This window comes from Podarcis erhardii (genome assembly GCF_964252035.2).
Source record: "Podarcis erhardii genome assembly, chromosome: 6".
Lineage (NCBI taxonomy): Eukaryota > Metazoa > Chordata > Lepidosauria > Squamata > Lacertidae > Podarcis > Podarcis erhardii.
Window position 1 is genome coordinate 7950873 of NC_138510.1, and position 17033 is coordinate 7967905.

The window sequence follows — 17033 nt, forward strand, 5'->3', positions numbered from 1 at the left end:
CCCGCTTACCACAAACACATTTTTGAAAACCATAAAATGTTAATCAGAGCAATGCTTGGTTTTTCCCAGGCACGGAGCCACCACAGGAAAGGCCAGGTATGGCAAGAGACCTTTGGCACCTGAGGTTAACCACAAAACGGGATCCTCCTCCCCACTAGGGAAGAAGGGGTAAGTGAAGATCTATCAGAAATGGGGGACAGATCTGCATCAACATCCGCTGTCCCTGTGGATCCTGCCAACTGAGGCAGTCGCCTCACTTTGCCTCATGGGTGGGCCGGCCCTATGGCATGCTCTTCCCTGGGAGACTCGCTTAGCACCATTGTTGTAGATCTTCAGGCGCCAGGCAAAAACATTCCTCTTTCACTAGGCCTTTGGCTGTTAACTTTTTGTGTGTCTCACAGGTGCCCACTCTCCCCTGCCATCGCTATCGGGGTCGTATAGCAGCGGCTTCTGGCGAGACCTCGCAAGAATTCCCAGAGATCTTGCTAGATCTCACGCAACCGTCTGAGCAAGGCTTTGGCAGCGTTGGCACGGTCCCATGTCGCCTCGGGCAGCGAAACGGGATGGGCCTCCCCGCTTAGCCCATCTCCCAAAGGCTGACTCAGACACCGAGAAGCCACGAGGCGTCGGGAATCCACGCGTTCTCTTTCACCACCTCCTCCTTCCTCTTCTGTTGAAGGAACAACAACAGGGCAGGGCAAGAGACAGGTTATTGCGCTCTCTCTCTCTCTCTCGTTCTCTCGTTCTTCCTTATAAAGAGGAAGTGGGGAAGGTTTTTCTCGCAAAGCCTCCCTTGGCAGCCTCCACCTGATTTGGTGCAGATAAAAGGCAACTCCGCAAGATTTGCAAAGGCTTTCCCAAGGTTCACCCGCGGAGGTTTGTAGCAGGCGATGGGCCTTTGAAAAGGATTTGCGGCCAGAACGAATCTGGATTTCTGCAGTGTGTGGTGGGGGTAATTTTCTACAGAGGCATAAGATTTCACCCACACAGGCCATTAATCTGCTCCAGCTTCAGCTTGCCTGCTTTCACACCATGACTTCCACGCCTGCGCCACCATGGAGAGCCAGAAACTGCCTTTACACCAGCCTGTGGGACTTCAAAGCCATGACAGAGACAGAATTGAGCTTCCGGGCTGGAGATCTCTTCCAAGTGATCGAGAAGAAAGGAGAGTGGTGGTGGGCCAAGAAGCTGGATCCGTCCCGGACGGGTTTTGAGGAAGGCTATGTGCCTTACAACTACTTGGCCAAACAGGAGACTATGGAGGCAGAGCCGTAAGTACACGTCTGCAAATATCCCCAGCCAGTTTTAAAAGGAAGAAATTTGTGGCGTGCAGATGAGATCTGGGCATTGAGTGCTTTGGATTTAGGGTCTCCCCAATACCTTGACTTAATGTGGATTGAGAATTCCTTTGTCCTTCCCCAAAAGACCAAAAGCATGTCTATTAGGCTTAATAGGAATGGAAATCAAAATGGGAGGCCAAAATCTGTTAATGTATGCTACGGCTGCTGCAAGAACCCTCCTGGCCCAAAGATGGAAAACACAAGACATACCAGCCATCCAGGAGTGGCAGGTGAAGTTGACAGAATATGCAGAACTTGCCAAATTGTCAGGGAGGATCCGGGACCAGGAAGATAAAAGATACCAAAATAATTGGAGTAAATTTATTGAATATTTAAAGGAGAATTGTAAAGAGGTCAAGACACTAGCAGGATTGACATAATACCTTCAATGTATAATAGTACTATTGTGAGAATGAGGTGCGCGATAGAAAGGGGTTAAATATACCAATTGCAGGGAGGGGGGAGTTGCGACTCGGCAGAGTCACAGGGAATGTATGGTATTAATATGGTTTGTTGGAAAAGAACATGTAAGGAAAACAATAAAAAATTACTTGGGGGAAAAAAGAGAATCCCTTTGTCCTACAATTTGCCCTTGCTTTCTCCTCCAGCAAGCACTGCACACCAGTTTCTGCTCCCTAAACCCAGAGGTTCCCCATACTTTGAAAATCTGATTTGGGAAGAGATCCATCAGTGGCCCAGGGAATTTGGAAAGAGTGTTGGGCAGCAATAGTTGGGGGAGAAAGCTACATGGATGAGGGGAAATTAAAAAGATGCACACGAGAGGTTTACAACCTTCATTAAACCGAGATGTGGACAGGCACTTAACCCACATCCTGATTCTGGGACCGCAAAAGCCAGATTGATTTGATATGCAGATTTGATGGATTCATTTGATTTCACATGGAAAACAAAAACAGGTGCATTCCCTCTTCTACTTTGGCAAAGCCTTGTGAGGAGACGGTGAAGCACAAGAGGAGACTGCAATTTCAGCCTTACATTATCTCCTGTCTTCATTCCAGCCTTGTAAGATTGCTTTGTTGTTGTTTAGTCGTTTAGTCGTGTCCGACTCTTCGTGACCCCAGGGACCAGAGCATGCCAGGCACTCCTGTCTTCCACTGCCTCCCGCAGTTTGGTCAAACTCATGCTGGTAGCTTTGAGCACACTGTCCCACCATCTCATCCTCTGTCGTCCCCTTCTCCTTGTGCCCTCCATCTTTCCCAACATCAGGGTCTTTTCCAGGGGGTCTTCTCTTCTCATGAGGTGGCCAAAGTATTGGAGCCTCAGCTTCAGGATCTGTCCTTCCAGTGAGCACTTAGGGCTGATTTCCTTCAGAATGGAGAGGTTTGATCTTCTTGCAGTCCATGGGACTCTCAAGAGTCTCCTCCAGCACCATAATTCAAAAGCATCAATTCTTCGGCGATCAGCCTTCTTTATGGTCCAGCTCTCACTTCCATACATCACTACTGGGAAAACCATAGCTTTAACTATATGGACCTTTGTTGGCAAGGTGACGTCTCTGCTTTTGTAAGATGCTGTAGGATTGCTTACTATAACTTTAAGGCTTGCCTTTTCAGGCAAAGGAGGGAAAAAAGCTTGCTCTAAACTCAGGTTGGAAATAAAGCTGCGGCCGCTCCCAGGGATGTGGGTTCTGCACCTGCTTTTGTGCTGGAGGTTGCAGAATTTGCTGCATGCCGTGCACAGGAGTGCACTTTCTTAAGAAGAGAGGGCTATTGAAGGCTGCTAGCCAGGATGACTCCGTAGTAGGAGGAAGTAATATTTCTGAATGCCAGTTGCTGGAAACCGGAGGAGGAGAAAGAGGGCATTTGTGCTCAGTTCCTGCATCTGACATCTGGGTGGCTGCTGTGAGAACAGGATAGTGGACTAAATGGGACCATTAGCCTGTCCAGCAGACTCTTCTCATCTTTCTGCATGTCCCCAGTACTGGATTTGCCTTTTTGGACCACACCTGCACATTGAACCACAGAGCTGGGAAGGAGGAAAAAGCTCTCCAGTGCAACTGCCTGTGGTTCAGGTTTCTCGTTTTTAAAATGTCTGTGCCCCTCAATCATACTGTTCTCTTTTTTTAATAAAAAATTCCTTCCAGTAGCACCTTAGAAACCAACTAAGTTAGTTACAGTCATACCTCAGGTTACATACGCTTGAGGTTGTGTTTTTTCGGGTTACGGACCCGCTGAAACCCAGAAGTACCAGAACGGGTTATTTCTGGGTTTCGGAGGCTGTGCATGCGCAGAAGCACTAAATCGCAACCCGCGCATGCGCAGACGCACCACTGCGGGTTGCAAATGCTGCAGGTTGCAAACATGCATCCTGCACGGATCACGTAAGCACCTACTGTATTGGTATGAGCTTTCGTGTGCATGCACACTTCTTCAGATACACTGAAACAGAAGTCACCAGACCTTTCTATATAGTGAGAAGGTGGGGAGGGGTATTACTCAGAAGGGTGGCGGGAATGGGTGATTGGCTGATAGGTGTGGTAAACCTGTTGGACTGTTTAATAATAATAATAATAATAATAATAATAATAATAATAATAATAATAAATTTATTATTTATACCCCGCCCATCTGGCTGAGTTCCCCCAGCCACTCTGGGTGGCTCCCAATCAAGTGTTAAAAACAGTACAGCATTAAATATTAAAAACTTCCCTAAACAGGGCTGCCTTCTAAAAGATGTCTTCTAAAAGTCTGGTAGTTGTTTTTCTCTTTGACATCTGGTGGGAGGGCGTTCCACAGGGCGGGCGCCACTACCGAGAAGGCCCTCTGTCTGGTTCCCTGTAACCTCACTTCTTGAAATGAGAGAACCGCCAGAAGGCCCTCGGCGCTGGATTTCAATGTCCGGGCTGAACGATGGGGATGGAGACGCTCCTTCAGGTATACAGGACCGAGGCCGTTGTTAATGACTGCAATTGGTCTTGCAGGAAAAATCAAGAGGTGAGATGGCTAAAAATAGCTTTATAATGAAATAAGAATCCAATGTCTCTATTCAGACCAGGTCTCTCCGTGGTTTTAAGTTTGGTAATAAATTGCAATTCAACAACTTCTATTTCCAGTCTATTTCTGAAATTATTTTGTAATAAGACAGCTACTTTGAGATCTTGTATAGAATGTCCTGGGAGACTGAAGTCTTCTCCTACTGGTTTCTCTGTCTTGTGATTCCTGATATCAGATTTATGTCCATTTCTCCTTTGGTGTAGGGTTTGCCTCTTTTTAATCTCATCCAGCCAATTTAGTGCACTGTTCCTCTCCAGCATTACCTCCCTGCTCTTCCTGGAGACACCAGGGATTGAACCATCAACCTTGTGCTTGCAGAGCAAATACAGAGCTATGCCCTATCCTAACAAGCAGTTACCATAAAATTACTGTTTCTCGTTTCTGTGACCTTGTTGAGAGTTGCTCTACTGCTGAACTGCAACCCTTCTTCCCTGAAAGGAAAGCAAATTTTTAAATTGTTCCTTTTGTAGGTGGTTCTTTGGGCAGATCTCCCGTTCTGAAACAGTCCATCGGCTGATGTCAGAAGAGAATAAGGTTGGAGCATTCCTAATCCGTATCAGCGAGAAAAAGGGTGCTGAGTATGTTTTGTCAGGTAAGTGTTTTTCACTTCCTACCTTTCCGACTTGAGTGACCAGTTGCAAAGGAGAAGAAGCTCCTTGTAATTTTCTTATAGAGCTGGGTTTTCATTTTGTTAAACGTATATATCGCTCACCACCGCAAGAAGCCCTGCAGCGATTTACGCCAGAGACATTGGCAATAAGATTTCTGCTAACTGTTCATTACTACCGCTTCTTGGTGATTCTTCTGCCGCAGCAGCTTACAAGTTTTAATATAGAATGGAACAGAATAGGAATCCTTATAAACAGGCCAGAGTAGGCTGTCGAAAATCCAGCATAAAACAAAGGCAAAATGGAAATGGAAAACGAAACAAAAGACCTGGTCGTTTTTAAAAGAAACGTTGTCACCCAAAAGTTGCCCAAAAGAAACTAACAATGGTGTCAGGGGCAGCGGCGTAGCGTGGGTTGTCAGCACCCGGGGCAAGGCAAGTAATTTGCGCCCCTAACCCATGGATTTGCGCCCCCTAACCCGTGGATTTGCGCCCCCTAACCTGTGGATTTGCGCCCCCTAACCCTAACCCCCAGATGTTGCGGCCGGTGCGGCCGGCCCCCCCTGCACCCCCCACACTACGCCACTGGTCAGGGGGGAACTCCTTGTGTGAGGAGTTCCAAAGATCAGATTCCATGGTGGAATAGACAACCTTTTTCAGCTGTGGGCCGGTCCACTGTCCCTCAGATCATGTGGTGGGCCGGACTATATTGGTGGTGGTGGGGGAATGAACGAAATCCTATGCCCCACAAATACAGTGGTACCTTGGGTTAAGTACTTAATTTGTTCCAGAGGTCTGTTCTTAACCTGAAACTGTTCTTTACCTGAAGCACCACTTTAGCTAATAGGGCCTCCCGCTGCTGCTGCTGCTGCGCCACCGCTGCGCAATTTCTGTTCTCATCCTGAAGCAAAGTTCTTAACCCGAGGTAATATTTCTGGGTTAGCGGAGTCTGTAACCTGAAGCGTATGTAACCTGAAGCGTATGTAACCTGAGGTACCACTGTAACCCAGAGATGCATTTTAAATAAAAGCACACACTCTACTCATGAAAAAACACAAAGCAGGCCCCACAAATAACCCAGAGATGCATTTTTAATAAAAGCACACATTCTACTTTGGAGAGCCAGTGTGGTGTAGTGGTTAAGAGCGGTAGACTCGTAATCTGGTGAACTGGGTTTGATTCCCTGCTCCTCCACATGCAGCTGCTGGGTGACCTTGGGCTAGTCACACTTCTCTGAAGTCTCTCAGCCTCACACACCTCACAGAGTGTTTGTTGTGGGGGAGGAAGGGAAAGGAGAATGTTAGCCGCTTTGAGACTCCTTCGGGTAGTGATAAAGCGGGATATCAAATCCAAACTCCTCTTCTTCTTCTTCTACTCATGTCCAAACATGCTGATTCATGGACTGTCCTCAGGCCGGATTGAGAAGACGATTGGGCCACATCCAGCCCCCGGGCCTTAGGTTGCCTACCGCTGGAATAGTCCCTGTCTCCTATGACCTAGTCCTAGCGGGTCCTCTGAGGGCAATCTCAACATCTGGGCAGGTTTATGCTGGAGCAGACGGTGCTCTAAGCAACTTGTTTCCAGGTTGTTTAATCCTAAAATTGTAGAGTTGGAAAGGACCCTGAGGGTCATTTAGTCCAACCCTGTGCAATGCAGGGTTTTGTTGTTGTTGTTGTTGTTGTTGTTGTTGTTGTTGTTGTTATTATTATTATTTTATTTGTACCCCACCCATCTGGCTGGGTTTCCCCAGCCACTCTGGGCAGTTTCCAACAAAGATTAAAAATACATTAGAATGTCACATATTAAAAACTTCCTTGAACAGGGCTGCCTTCAGATATCTTCTAAATGTCAGGTAGTTGTTTATCTCTTTGACATCTGATGGGAGGGCGTTCCACAGGGCGGGTGCCACTACCAAGAAGCCCCTCTGCCTGGTTCCCTGTAACTTGGCTTCTCGCAGTGAGGGAACCGCCAGAAGGCCCTTGGCACTGGACCTCAGTGTCCAGGCAGAACGATGGGGGTGGAGACGCTCCTTCAGGTATACTGGACCGAGGCCGTTTAGGGCTTTAAAGGTCAGCACCAACACCTTGAATTGTGCTCAGAAACGTACTGGGAGCCAATGTAGGTCCTTCAAGACTGGTGTATTGTGGTCTCGGCGGCCGCTCCCAGTCACCAAACTAGCTGCTGCGTTAAAATGCCAGATGCGGAGGAACATTTGCCCAAAGCCTCTCCCACACTCGGGTATGAAGGACAGAAGTTCCTGTCCTGAACAGAACCGTGTAGGAGATGGCAGCCTGCCTAGTTTTCACAGGGCACTTACGGGAACAGGAAGATAACAACCTGTAATGATTTGGGTGTTTCCCCCTGCTTCCTCTCCCCTCTCTGCATTGTTCCCTCTTTTTCTGACTCTCCTTTCCGCGATTTCACAGTCCGAGATGAGTCACTGGTGAGGCACTACAAGATATTGCGCAACGACCAGGGAGCTTACTACATGAATGCCACACGCTCCTTCCCAGATCTGCTCTCCCTTGTAGAGTATTACAAAGAGAAAGCGCTCACGCACGGGCTGAGGCTCTTGACCCCGTGTTACAAGGTAAGTCCAAATTTGCAACTGCAGACGTATTGGACCGGCGCCGGTTAGCAAACGGAAGTGAGGATGATAAGGTCAAATGTCCTTTAATAACCTAACACTTTGTTCTCCATGTCTTCTCAATGGCATCTCCCGAAAAGAAATTCAACCTGTATTTTAAAGCCGTCTGGCATCTTCCCATATGAACCTACCTGGACCCTGAGATCATAACCCAAGGCCCTTCTGCATGTGCCTCCTCCTCGAGAGGTCCGGAGGGTGGCAACACGAGAACAGGGCCTTCTCTGCAGTGGCTCCCCATCTATAGAATGCTCTCACCAGGGAAGTTCGCCTGGCGCCTTCATTATACAGTGGTACCTCGGGTTACAGATGCTTCAGGTTACAGACACTTTAGGTTACAGACCCAGAAATAGTACCTCGGGTTAAGAACTTTGCTTCAGGATAAGAACAGAAATCGCGCAGCAGCAGCAGCGGAAGGCCCCATTAGCTAAAATGGTACCTCAGGTTAAGAGCAGTTGGGGGGGGGCATTATTGAGTTACAGTGGTACCTCGGGTTAAGTACTTAATTCGTTCCAGAGGTCCGTTCTTAACCTGAAACTGTTCTTAACCTGAAGCACTACTTTAGCTAATGGGGCCTCCCGCTGCTGCCACCGCATGATTTCTGTTCTCATCCTGAAGCAAAGTTCTTAACCTGAGGTACTATTTCTGGGTTAGCGGAGTCTGTAACCTGAAGCGTATGTAACCCAAGGTACTACTGTACTGGTTTTGGTTTGATTTTATATGTTGTGGTCTTGTTGTGAACCGCCCTGAGACCTCCTGGTATAGGGCGGTGTATAAGTTGAATAAATAATAATAAAACTCAAAATATTATCTAAATTGTACAGTTTATCAATTTCCAACATTCACCAGCTATAGCAGCTATGGGTGCCTGTGCACCCTAAAACTCTGTCACCTTGGGTCTGTAACCATAAGGTGAAACCGACAGAGTTCAGAGAAAGATGGCCATCAGTCAGGGATGCTTTAGCTGAAATTCCTCCATGCAGGCGGTAGGATGAGATGATTCTTGGAATAACTTCCAACTCGATTGTTCTAAGAACTTGAGCAGGAAAGTTTTGGAAGTCTTTAGGGTTACTGTTATGTACTGAAGTTCTCACCCTGGGCCAGCAGGCGGATACTGTAGATAGTTATGCAAATAAGGGATCGAAAGTGACGTTCAGTGATTGGATAGTTTTAGAAAATTGTTACAGTTACGTTGTAGTGGAGCTCTATATAAGCAGGCTGACTGAACCCTTCAGTTCAGTTCTGTTCTGGCCACCGAATAAACAAGAGCTGTTTGAAGAATCGCTGTGTCGTCTGATATGTTCACCCACAACTTAACAGTTACATTGGTCCTCTGGGCGAACCTTTGGTAACAAAGTCTTGCCGTTTCTTTTCTTTTGACTCCAGCAAGAGCCCACGGCGATGCCGCACTGGGACGACTGGGAGAGGCCAAAAGAAGAGTTCCGCCTTGCCCGGAAACTGGGTGCAGGTTACTTTGGAGAAGTCTACGAAGGATACTGGAAGGACAGAGTCAGAGTTGCGATCAAAGTCCTCCCCAGAGGTGAGAGTTCGGCTTCGCACGGGAGCAAAGGAAGCTGCCTTTATCATGCCAGGTCGATGTTGAAGAGGCCTTGGAATCAGCTGGTCCAAAGAGAAGCAGACAGATTAGTGTTTGGGGTTCCTTGTTGTTTATATGCTGCCCATCTGACTGTGTTGCACCCAGCCAATCTGGGTGGCTCCCAACAAAATATTAAAAACACAATAAAACCTCAAACGTGAAAATATTCCTATTCACCCTTCTTCAGCCAGGGAAGTAAGGAAAAAATATACCGTATTTTTTGCTCTATAAGACTCACTTTTTCCCTCCTAAAAAGCAAGGGGAAATGTGTGCGCGTCTTATGTAGCGAATGCAGGCTGCGCAGCTATCCCAGAAGCCAGAACAGCAAGAGGGATTGCTGCTTTCACTGCGCAGCGATCCCTCTTGCTGTTCTGGCTTCTGAGATTCAGAATTTTTTTCTTCTTGTTTTCCTCCTTCAAAAACTAGCTGCGTCTTGTGGTCCGGTGCGTCTTATAGAGTGAAAAATACGGTGTGTTCCTAAATTGCCTCTTGACAATACAAAGTTTTCAGACCTTGAAAAGGCTCGCTATGCTTTCCTTTACAAGTGCGACAATGGTCAGTGTAATAGGTCGATGAGAAGGTTGGTGGTTCGACCCTACTCAGGGACGGCTGTGGACAGGATTCCTGCATTGCGGGGTTGGTCTAGATGACCCTCAGGGTCCCTTCCAACTCTACAGTTCTATGATTCTATGTGCTTGCTTCCCTCCCACCCCTGGCAGCTGATCTGACGTACCAAGACATGTTCAAAAACGAAATTGAGGCGATGAAGAAGCTGAGGCACAAGCACATCCTCTCCCTCTACGCCATCTCGACTCGTGGGGACCCCGTGTACATCATCACGGAAATCATGAGCAAAGGGAACCTCTTAGAATTCCTCCGAGGTGAGACCTCTGCACAAGGTGCTTCCTTCACTGTAACCGGCTTCCTGCATTGCTCGCAGGTAGGGCTCTCACCATTTCCTGAGTGGGACATAGAATCATAGAATCATAGAGTTGGAAGAGACCACAAGGGCCATCGAGTCCAACCCCCTGCCAAGCAGGAAACGCCATCAGAGCACTCCTGACATATGGTTGTCAAGCCTCTGCTTAAACACCTCCAAAGAAGGAGACTCCACCACACTCCTTGGCAGCAAATTCCACTGTCGAACAGCTCTTACTGTCAGGAAGTTCTTCCTAATGTTTAGGTGGAATCTTTTTTCTTGTAGTTTGGAACCATTGCTCCGTGTCCGCTTCTCTGGAGCAGCAGAAAACAACCTTTCTCCCTCCTCTATGTGACATCCTTTTATATATTTGAACATGGCTATCATACACCCCTTAACCTCCTCTTCTCCAGGCTAAACATGCCCAGCTCCCTTAGCCGTTCCTCATAAGGCATCGTTTCCAGGCCTTTGACCATTTTGGTTGCCCTCCTCTGGACCCGTTCCAGTTTGTCAGTGTCCTTCTTGAACTGTGGTGCCCAGAACTGGACACAGTACTCCAGGTGAGGTCTGACCAGAGCTGAATACAGTGGCACTATTACTTCCCTTGATCTAGATGCTATACTCCTATTGATGCAGCCCAGAATTACATTGGCTTTTTTAGCTGCTGCGTCACACTGTTGGCTCATGTCAAGTTTGTGATCAACCAAGACTCCTAGATCCTTTTCACATGTACTGCTCTCAAGCCAGGTGTCACCCATCTTGTATTTGTGCCTCTCATTTTTTTTGCACAAGTGCAATACTTTACATTTCTCCCTATTAAAATTCATCTTCACTTCAGCGCTTCTCTCTCCACTTCTGACACCGTGTTGCCACCTTCTGATGCTCATGTGTTGTGGGTACTTTTCTGCTGGGAAAACTCCCCACAGGCATTTCCACACAGGGGATCCACAGCGTTGGGAACCCAGTACAACCGAGGGTCCTGCTTGCGTGAAGACCCTGCTCACGAGAATCCCAATGCTTTGTCATTGGAGGGCAGAGCTAGAGCAGCCACAGGGGGCAGACAGGAAGCACAGCCCTCTTTCTGCCTGAAATCACGAGTGCTGAACACAAGTCACATGTGAATGTTGGTGTTTGAGCTAGATGATCTGTTGTGGTCTTTTCCAGCTTTGCAATGGATACTGGTCCAAAGGGGCAAATAGGGCACTGCCACACCCACTTCACTTTTCCCGTTACCCACCCACCTTCCTGCTTGCAACCCATCCAAAGCTTGGTGTTATCTACCAGCTTCCTCCCCCTGAGGCCTCAATGTTGCCCTTGTAGAACTCAGCAGAGAGGATGACGGAGGAGGCAAATCCGCAATTAGTTGGCTCTGCCTGTCCTTGGCTCTCTGGCGAGTGATGCAGTGGCTTGGGTGCCCGCAGGCTCCGCGCTGCCCCAAACGGTCCGCTCACTGACTGACTGCCCCCCAGCTGTAGGGCGGCTGCGTGGGAAGAGGCAGGCAGACTCCTCAGAGGCCCCACAGAGCATCCTGACTGCAAGGGGCTGTTGGCACGATCCAACAGGCTCTCCTTATGGAAACGATAAGCAAAAGTTTCAGAAGAAACGCAGACAGGTCCTAACCGGAATGCCCCTCTATGTTTACTTCCAGGTTCCGAAGGGGAGCATCTGCACATAGCAGAGCTGGTGGACATGGCATCCCAGGTGGCAGATGGCATGTGCTACCTGGAGACGCAGAAATTCATCCACCGAGACCTCGCTGCCAGGAACATCCTGGTCGGAGAGAACAACATCTGCAAAGTGGGAGATTTTGGGATGGCCAGACTGATCAAGGTATTCTCTTGAGGCGGTGGACTTGTAAAAGGGTAAAAGAGTACAGTCATACCTCTTGTTACGTTTGCTTCAGGTTAAATCTTTTCAGGTTGCGTCCCGCGGCGACCTGGAAGTACCGGGAAGGGTTACTTCTGGGTTTCGCCGCTCGCGCATGCACAGACGCTCAAAATGACGTCACACGCATGCGCAGAAGCGGCTAATCGTGACCCTTGCACTCGCAGACGTGGGTTTCGTTCTGCTCATGTTGCGAATGGGGCTCCGGAACGGATCCCGTTCACAACCAGAGGTACTGGGAAATGATGCATAATGAATTTGTAAAAATGTTTAAAAGTACTTTCCCCCCAAAACCCAGAGTCCTTTCTGTTGGGGATAATTCAGACTGAAATCCCCAGGTGTCAAAAAAGGTTATTTATGTATGCTACTACTGCGGCCCCTGTTTTGTTAGCCCCAAAATGGAAAACGAGCGAGGTCCCAACCAAAGAAGAATGGCAACTTAAGCTGGCAGAATATGCGCAGCTTGCAGACTTAACATATAGAATAAGAGAACAAGAAGAACAAGAAGAACATACGTTTAGAGAAGATTGGGAAACGTTTATTGAATATATGGGGAATAACTGTGTACAGCTGAAAACACCGGCAGCATTAAGATAAATTTAACAGTGTATAAGAGTTTTGATGGATGCAATACTGGAATACTGAATGGTATAGTTTTTGTAAAATATGCAGGGATTTATGAGATCTAAAATGAACCACGGAAAGAGAAGAAGGGAAATCACTGATATCTTAAGGATGTAAAAATGAGTACCTTAAATTGTAAAACAGAAAATTTAATAAAAAGTATATACAAAAACGAAAAGGAATTTTCTTGAGGCTTGGGGAGTGTTGACAGTAAATAAAAATAGGTTGTGCCCCAGCTGGTGTTTGCTGTGCATTTAAAAAACAACAACAACAAGGAATTCTGCGCCAATATGACACCAAGATTTGCTGAATTCTGTGGCTCATGCAGTTAATAATAAAAGTGCACAATTGTAAAGTGTTCAATGGGTTGTTGTTATATATACGTGTTGTTCTTCTGTTCTTGCAGGACAACGTTTACGAATCTTACTCCCACAATGTCCCCTACAAATGGACGGCACCGGAAGCCCTTTCCCACGGCCGCTACTCCGTCAAATCCGACGTTTGGTCCTTCGGAATTCTCCTGTACGAAATCATGACCCTTGGCCAGAACCCATATCCAGGTGCGTTTGAGATCCAGGGCATCGTAGGAACAGAGGAAACTGCTTTATACTGAGCCAGAACACTGGTCCTCCCAGATCAGTGCTGCCAGCACTGACTGGCAGAGGCTGTTGATGTTTCCCGGCAGGGTACATTCCCAGCCTTACAGAGGCGGAACCAGGGTAGCTTCTCTATCCCTGAGCTACGGCCCTTCTGCAAGTCATTTTGGCAGTGAAGACAGCACAGGAGCTGGCCTAGCTGGAGGCTTTTAAGCAGAGATTGGATGGTCATCTGTCATGGATGCTTTAATTGAGATTCCTGGGTTAGACTAGATGAGCTTTGGGGTCTCTTCTATGATTCTATGATGAATGCATAGCCGTGCTAGTCTTAGGCTACAAGATTTATAGTGTTAATTCAGCCCTTCCGCCTGGAAGGGTTGCACACGTGAAATAAATGGGTATTTATATGCTTGGGAAACAACAAAGGCGCTGGTTGCAAGGAAACGAGAACGGCCAGCTATGAAAATGGATTAAAATAAATAGAAGGATGAGAAGGTGATCAAAGAAGAAGAATTATGTGGTAAACAACAGGAAGCAACGGACGTATGTTTGTAACAGGAGCGGGAAACCTAATTATTTTTTAAAAAAATTGTATTAAATTTAAGTAATTTGGATCGATTCATTAAAATTTTGAAAACTAATAAAAATTGACGATACTATTAGTATAAAGACACAATGTATAACAGAGATTAAAGATTAAAGGATGTCAAGCTGAGAAGGGAGGAAGCCACATGGGTATATAGTAGTCGTACCTCCGCTTACGTAGCCCTCCAGTTAGGTAAACTTCGGGATACGTAAGCGGCAAACCCGGAAGTATATTTCCAGGTTTTTGCCGCACGCACATGGGCAGAAGCGCTAGACCGCATGTGCATGCGCAGAAGCAGTCCTCCAGTTGTGAAAACCTCGGGATCCAGCCAGACCTCTGGAACGGATCCCATCCGCAACCAGAGGTACCACTGTATAGTTTCTATTACCGTATTTTTCGCTCTATAAGACACACTTTTTCCCTCCTAAAAAGTATGGGGAAATGTGTGTGCATCGTATGGAGCGAATGCAGGCTGCGCAGCTATCTCAGAAGTCAGAACAGCGAGAGGGATCGCTGAGCTCCCTCTCGCTATTCTAGCTTCTGGCTTAGTCGCGCTCTGTCCCTTCCCCCACCTCCCAGAAAAGCCCACAAGTGCCGCGCTCCCCTTAAAGATTGTCTGTGCAGCTCTTGGGGGCTTTTACCCGAGGAGGGAGAAGAGCAACCCGCTCCCTTTAAAGGATATTTTTTTACCTTGCATTCCTAAAAACTAAGTGCGTCTTATGGTGAGGTGCTTCTTATGGAGCGTAAAATACGGTAATCTGATAAACACAGGATTTGAATTTGTTAATTTGTAACTGTGATTTTGCAACTGTAATTTTTCATTCTTGAACAATAATAATAATAATAATAAATTGATGATCATTTAAAAATATAATGTTAATTCAGCAGCACCTGCAGCATTTTAAATGCAGCTACACTTAATATTACTATTACTATTATTATTACAGTGGTACCTCTTGTTGCGAACGGGATCCGTTCCAGAGGCCCATTCACAACATGAAAAGAGCGCAACCTAAAGCACTGTATCCGTGCAGGTGTGCGGCACCATTTGGCACTTGTGCGCATGTGCAAAGCATGACTTAGCACTTGTGCGCATGCACAAGCGGCGAAACCCGGAAGTAACCTTTTCCGGTACTTCTGGGTTGCCGGAGGACATAACCTGAAGGAACGAAACATGAAGCAAACGTAACATGAGGTATGAGTGTATTAACGTTATCGTTTTCCTTGTTCTTTTCAGGTATGACCAACAGTGAAGTTTTCAAGCACGTCCAGACCGGTTTCCGGATGCACTGCCCTCTCAACTGCCCTGCCACAATGTACAACATCATGTGCGCATGCTGGGACCTGAACCCAAAAGAGAGGCCAGACTTCAAGCAGCTCCGAGGGCAGCTCCAGAGTTTCACCAACTATGAGAACCCAGAATGAAAGGAGCAGCTTCTTCTTTCCTCCTCCTCCTCCCTTGCAAATTTCATACGGAAAAAAGCGACCTCTAGTGAACTGATAGTCCGTATAGTTAAAGCTATGGTTTTCCCAGTAGTGATGTATGGAAGTGAGAGCTGGACCATAAAGAAGGCTGATCACTGAAGAATTGATGCTTTTGAATTATGGTGCTGGAGGAGACTCTTCAGAGTCCCATGGACTGCAAGAAGATCAAACGTATCCATTCTGAAGGAAATCAGCCCTGAGTGCTCACTGGAAGGACAGATCCTGAAGCTGAGGCTCCAGTACTTTGGCCACCTCATGAGAAGAGAAGACTCCCTGGAAAAGACCCTGGTGTTGGGAAAGATGGAGGGCACAAGGAGAAGGGGGCGACAGAGGACGAGATGGCTGGACAGTCTTCTCGAAGCTACGAACATGAGTTTGACCAAACTGCGGGAGGCAGTGGAAGACAGGAGTGCCTGGCATGCTCTGGTCCAGGGGGTCACAAAGAGTTGGACATGACTAAACGACTAAACAACAAGTGAAATGAAACGTGTGCACAACTTGGGAGGGCAGAGGAGCAGGGCTTTGGGCTTCTGTGATAAAAACAGACTCCGACTGCAGACATGTGATATTGGCATTGCAGGATAAGAGATTAAGAAGAGCCGGATCAGGCCAAACTCCTCTCAGGGCCGGCATCTTGTTCTCACAGTAGCCAACCAGATGCCCAAGGAAAGCCTGCAAACAGGACATGAGTGCGAGAGCCGTCTGAGCTGGTCCCCATTACTACATCTCATGGGAGGAGAGGAAGGGTGGGATCTGGGGACAGGCCCATTTAACTGTCGCTCATGAAGAGCAGGTGACGCTGTGGTCTAAACCACTGAGCCTCTTGGGCTTGCCGATCGGAAGGTCGGCGGTTCAAATCCCCGCGACAGGGTGAGCTCCTGTTACTCGGTCCCTGCTCCTGCCAACCTAGCAGTTCAAAAGCACATCAAAGTGCAAGTAGATAAATAGGTACCGCTCCGCCGGGAAGGTAAACGGCATTTCCATGCGCTGCTCTGGTTCGCCAGAAACGGCTTAGTCATGCTGGCCACATGACCCAGAAGCTGTACGCCGGATCCCTTGGCAAATAAAGTGAGATGAGCACCGCAACTCCAGAGTCGGTCACGACTGGACCTAATGGTCAGGGGCCCCTTTACCTTTACCTTTACCTTTACCTACAAGTTACTATATACAAGAACAGAAATGGATCTTTACTAGCTCTCTCTTAACAAACTCCAAACGACTCTCAGAACACCACACTGACCAACATGCACTCCAGTCATTAGGTCATAAGTCGCCATGCCTGTGTGAGACCTCAACCAATGGTAGAGCTATATCCAAGGTCTCCTATCTCTAGGCAGAATAACTCCTCTCTGCTCAGTCATCCTTGGCCTTTGGCCAACTCTTAATTGACTCGGTGTGAAGCTGCACAGAATGGCACATAGTCAAAAAAACCCCAACATGTTTCCCCACCAGACCCCCACCTGTGGGGGAAAACACACACACATCTACATCAGCCACTGGTGCTCACTCATAAGGAGAAGGTTTTTGCTCCTCTCCTCTCTTCAAAACAGGTTTCTAATCCTGGTATACAATGGAACACGGTTTTGTTTAATGCAGGAGAGACAGAGCCAATACGAGGAGGAACTGAGCAGGAAGAGCAAGAAGTCTTCCAAATATCGTGGATTTTAAAGGGGGGGTACTGAGACCTTTCGCAGCAGTAGGCAAACTGGCAGGTACAGTTGCTGTACCCCTTCTCTG

At 47.4% G+C, this 17033-nt stretch overlaps 1 protein-coding gene across 1 annotated transcript; it reads left to right on the forward strand.

Annotated features, from left to right (window-relative positions):
• The first annotated feature begins 647 nt into the window (after nucleotides 1–647).
• Nucleotides 648–15384, forward strand: PTK6 (protein tyrosine kinase 6). The gene is made up of 8 exons (XM_081867899.1): nucleotides 648–1271; nucleotides 4825–4946; nucleotides 7388–7551; nucleotides 8992–9145; nucleotides 9922–10083; nucleotides 11770–11951; nucleotides 13036–13189; nucleotides 15049–15384. Exons 1-8 carry the CDS (start codon nucleotides 1033–1035, stop codon nucleotides 15234–15236), a joined length of 1365 nt encoding a protein of 454 aa, XP_081724025.1. The 5' UTR covers nucleotides 648–1032; the 3' UTR covers nucleotides 15237–15384.
• Nucleotides 15385–17033: the final 1649 nt, after the last annotated feature.

Coding starts and splice junctions, on each gene's coding strand:
- PTK6 (XM_081867899.1), top strand. CDS start 1,033: ATGACTTCCACGCCTGCGCCACCATGGAGAGCCAGAAACTGCCTTTAC. Junction 4,947..7,387: donor TGCTGAGTATGTTTTGTCAG/GTAAGTGTTTTT, acceptor GCGATTTCACAG/TCCGAGATGAGTCACTGGTG. Junction 10,084..11,769: donor CCTCTTAGAATTCCTCCGAG/GTGAGACCTCTG, acceptor GTTTACTTCCAG/GTTCCGAAGGGGAGCATCTG.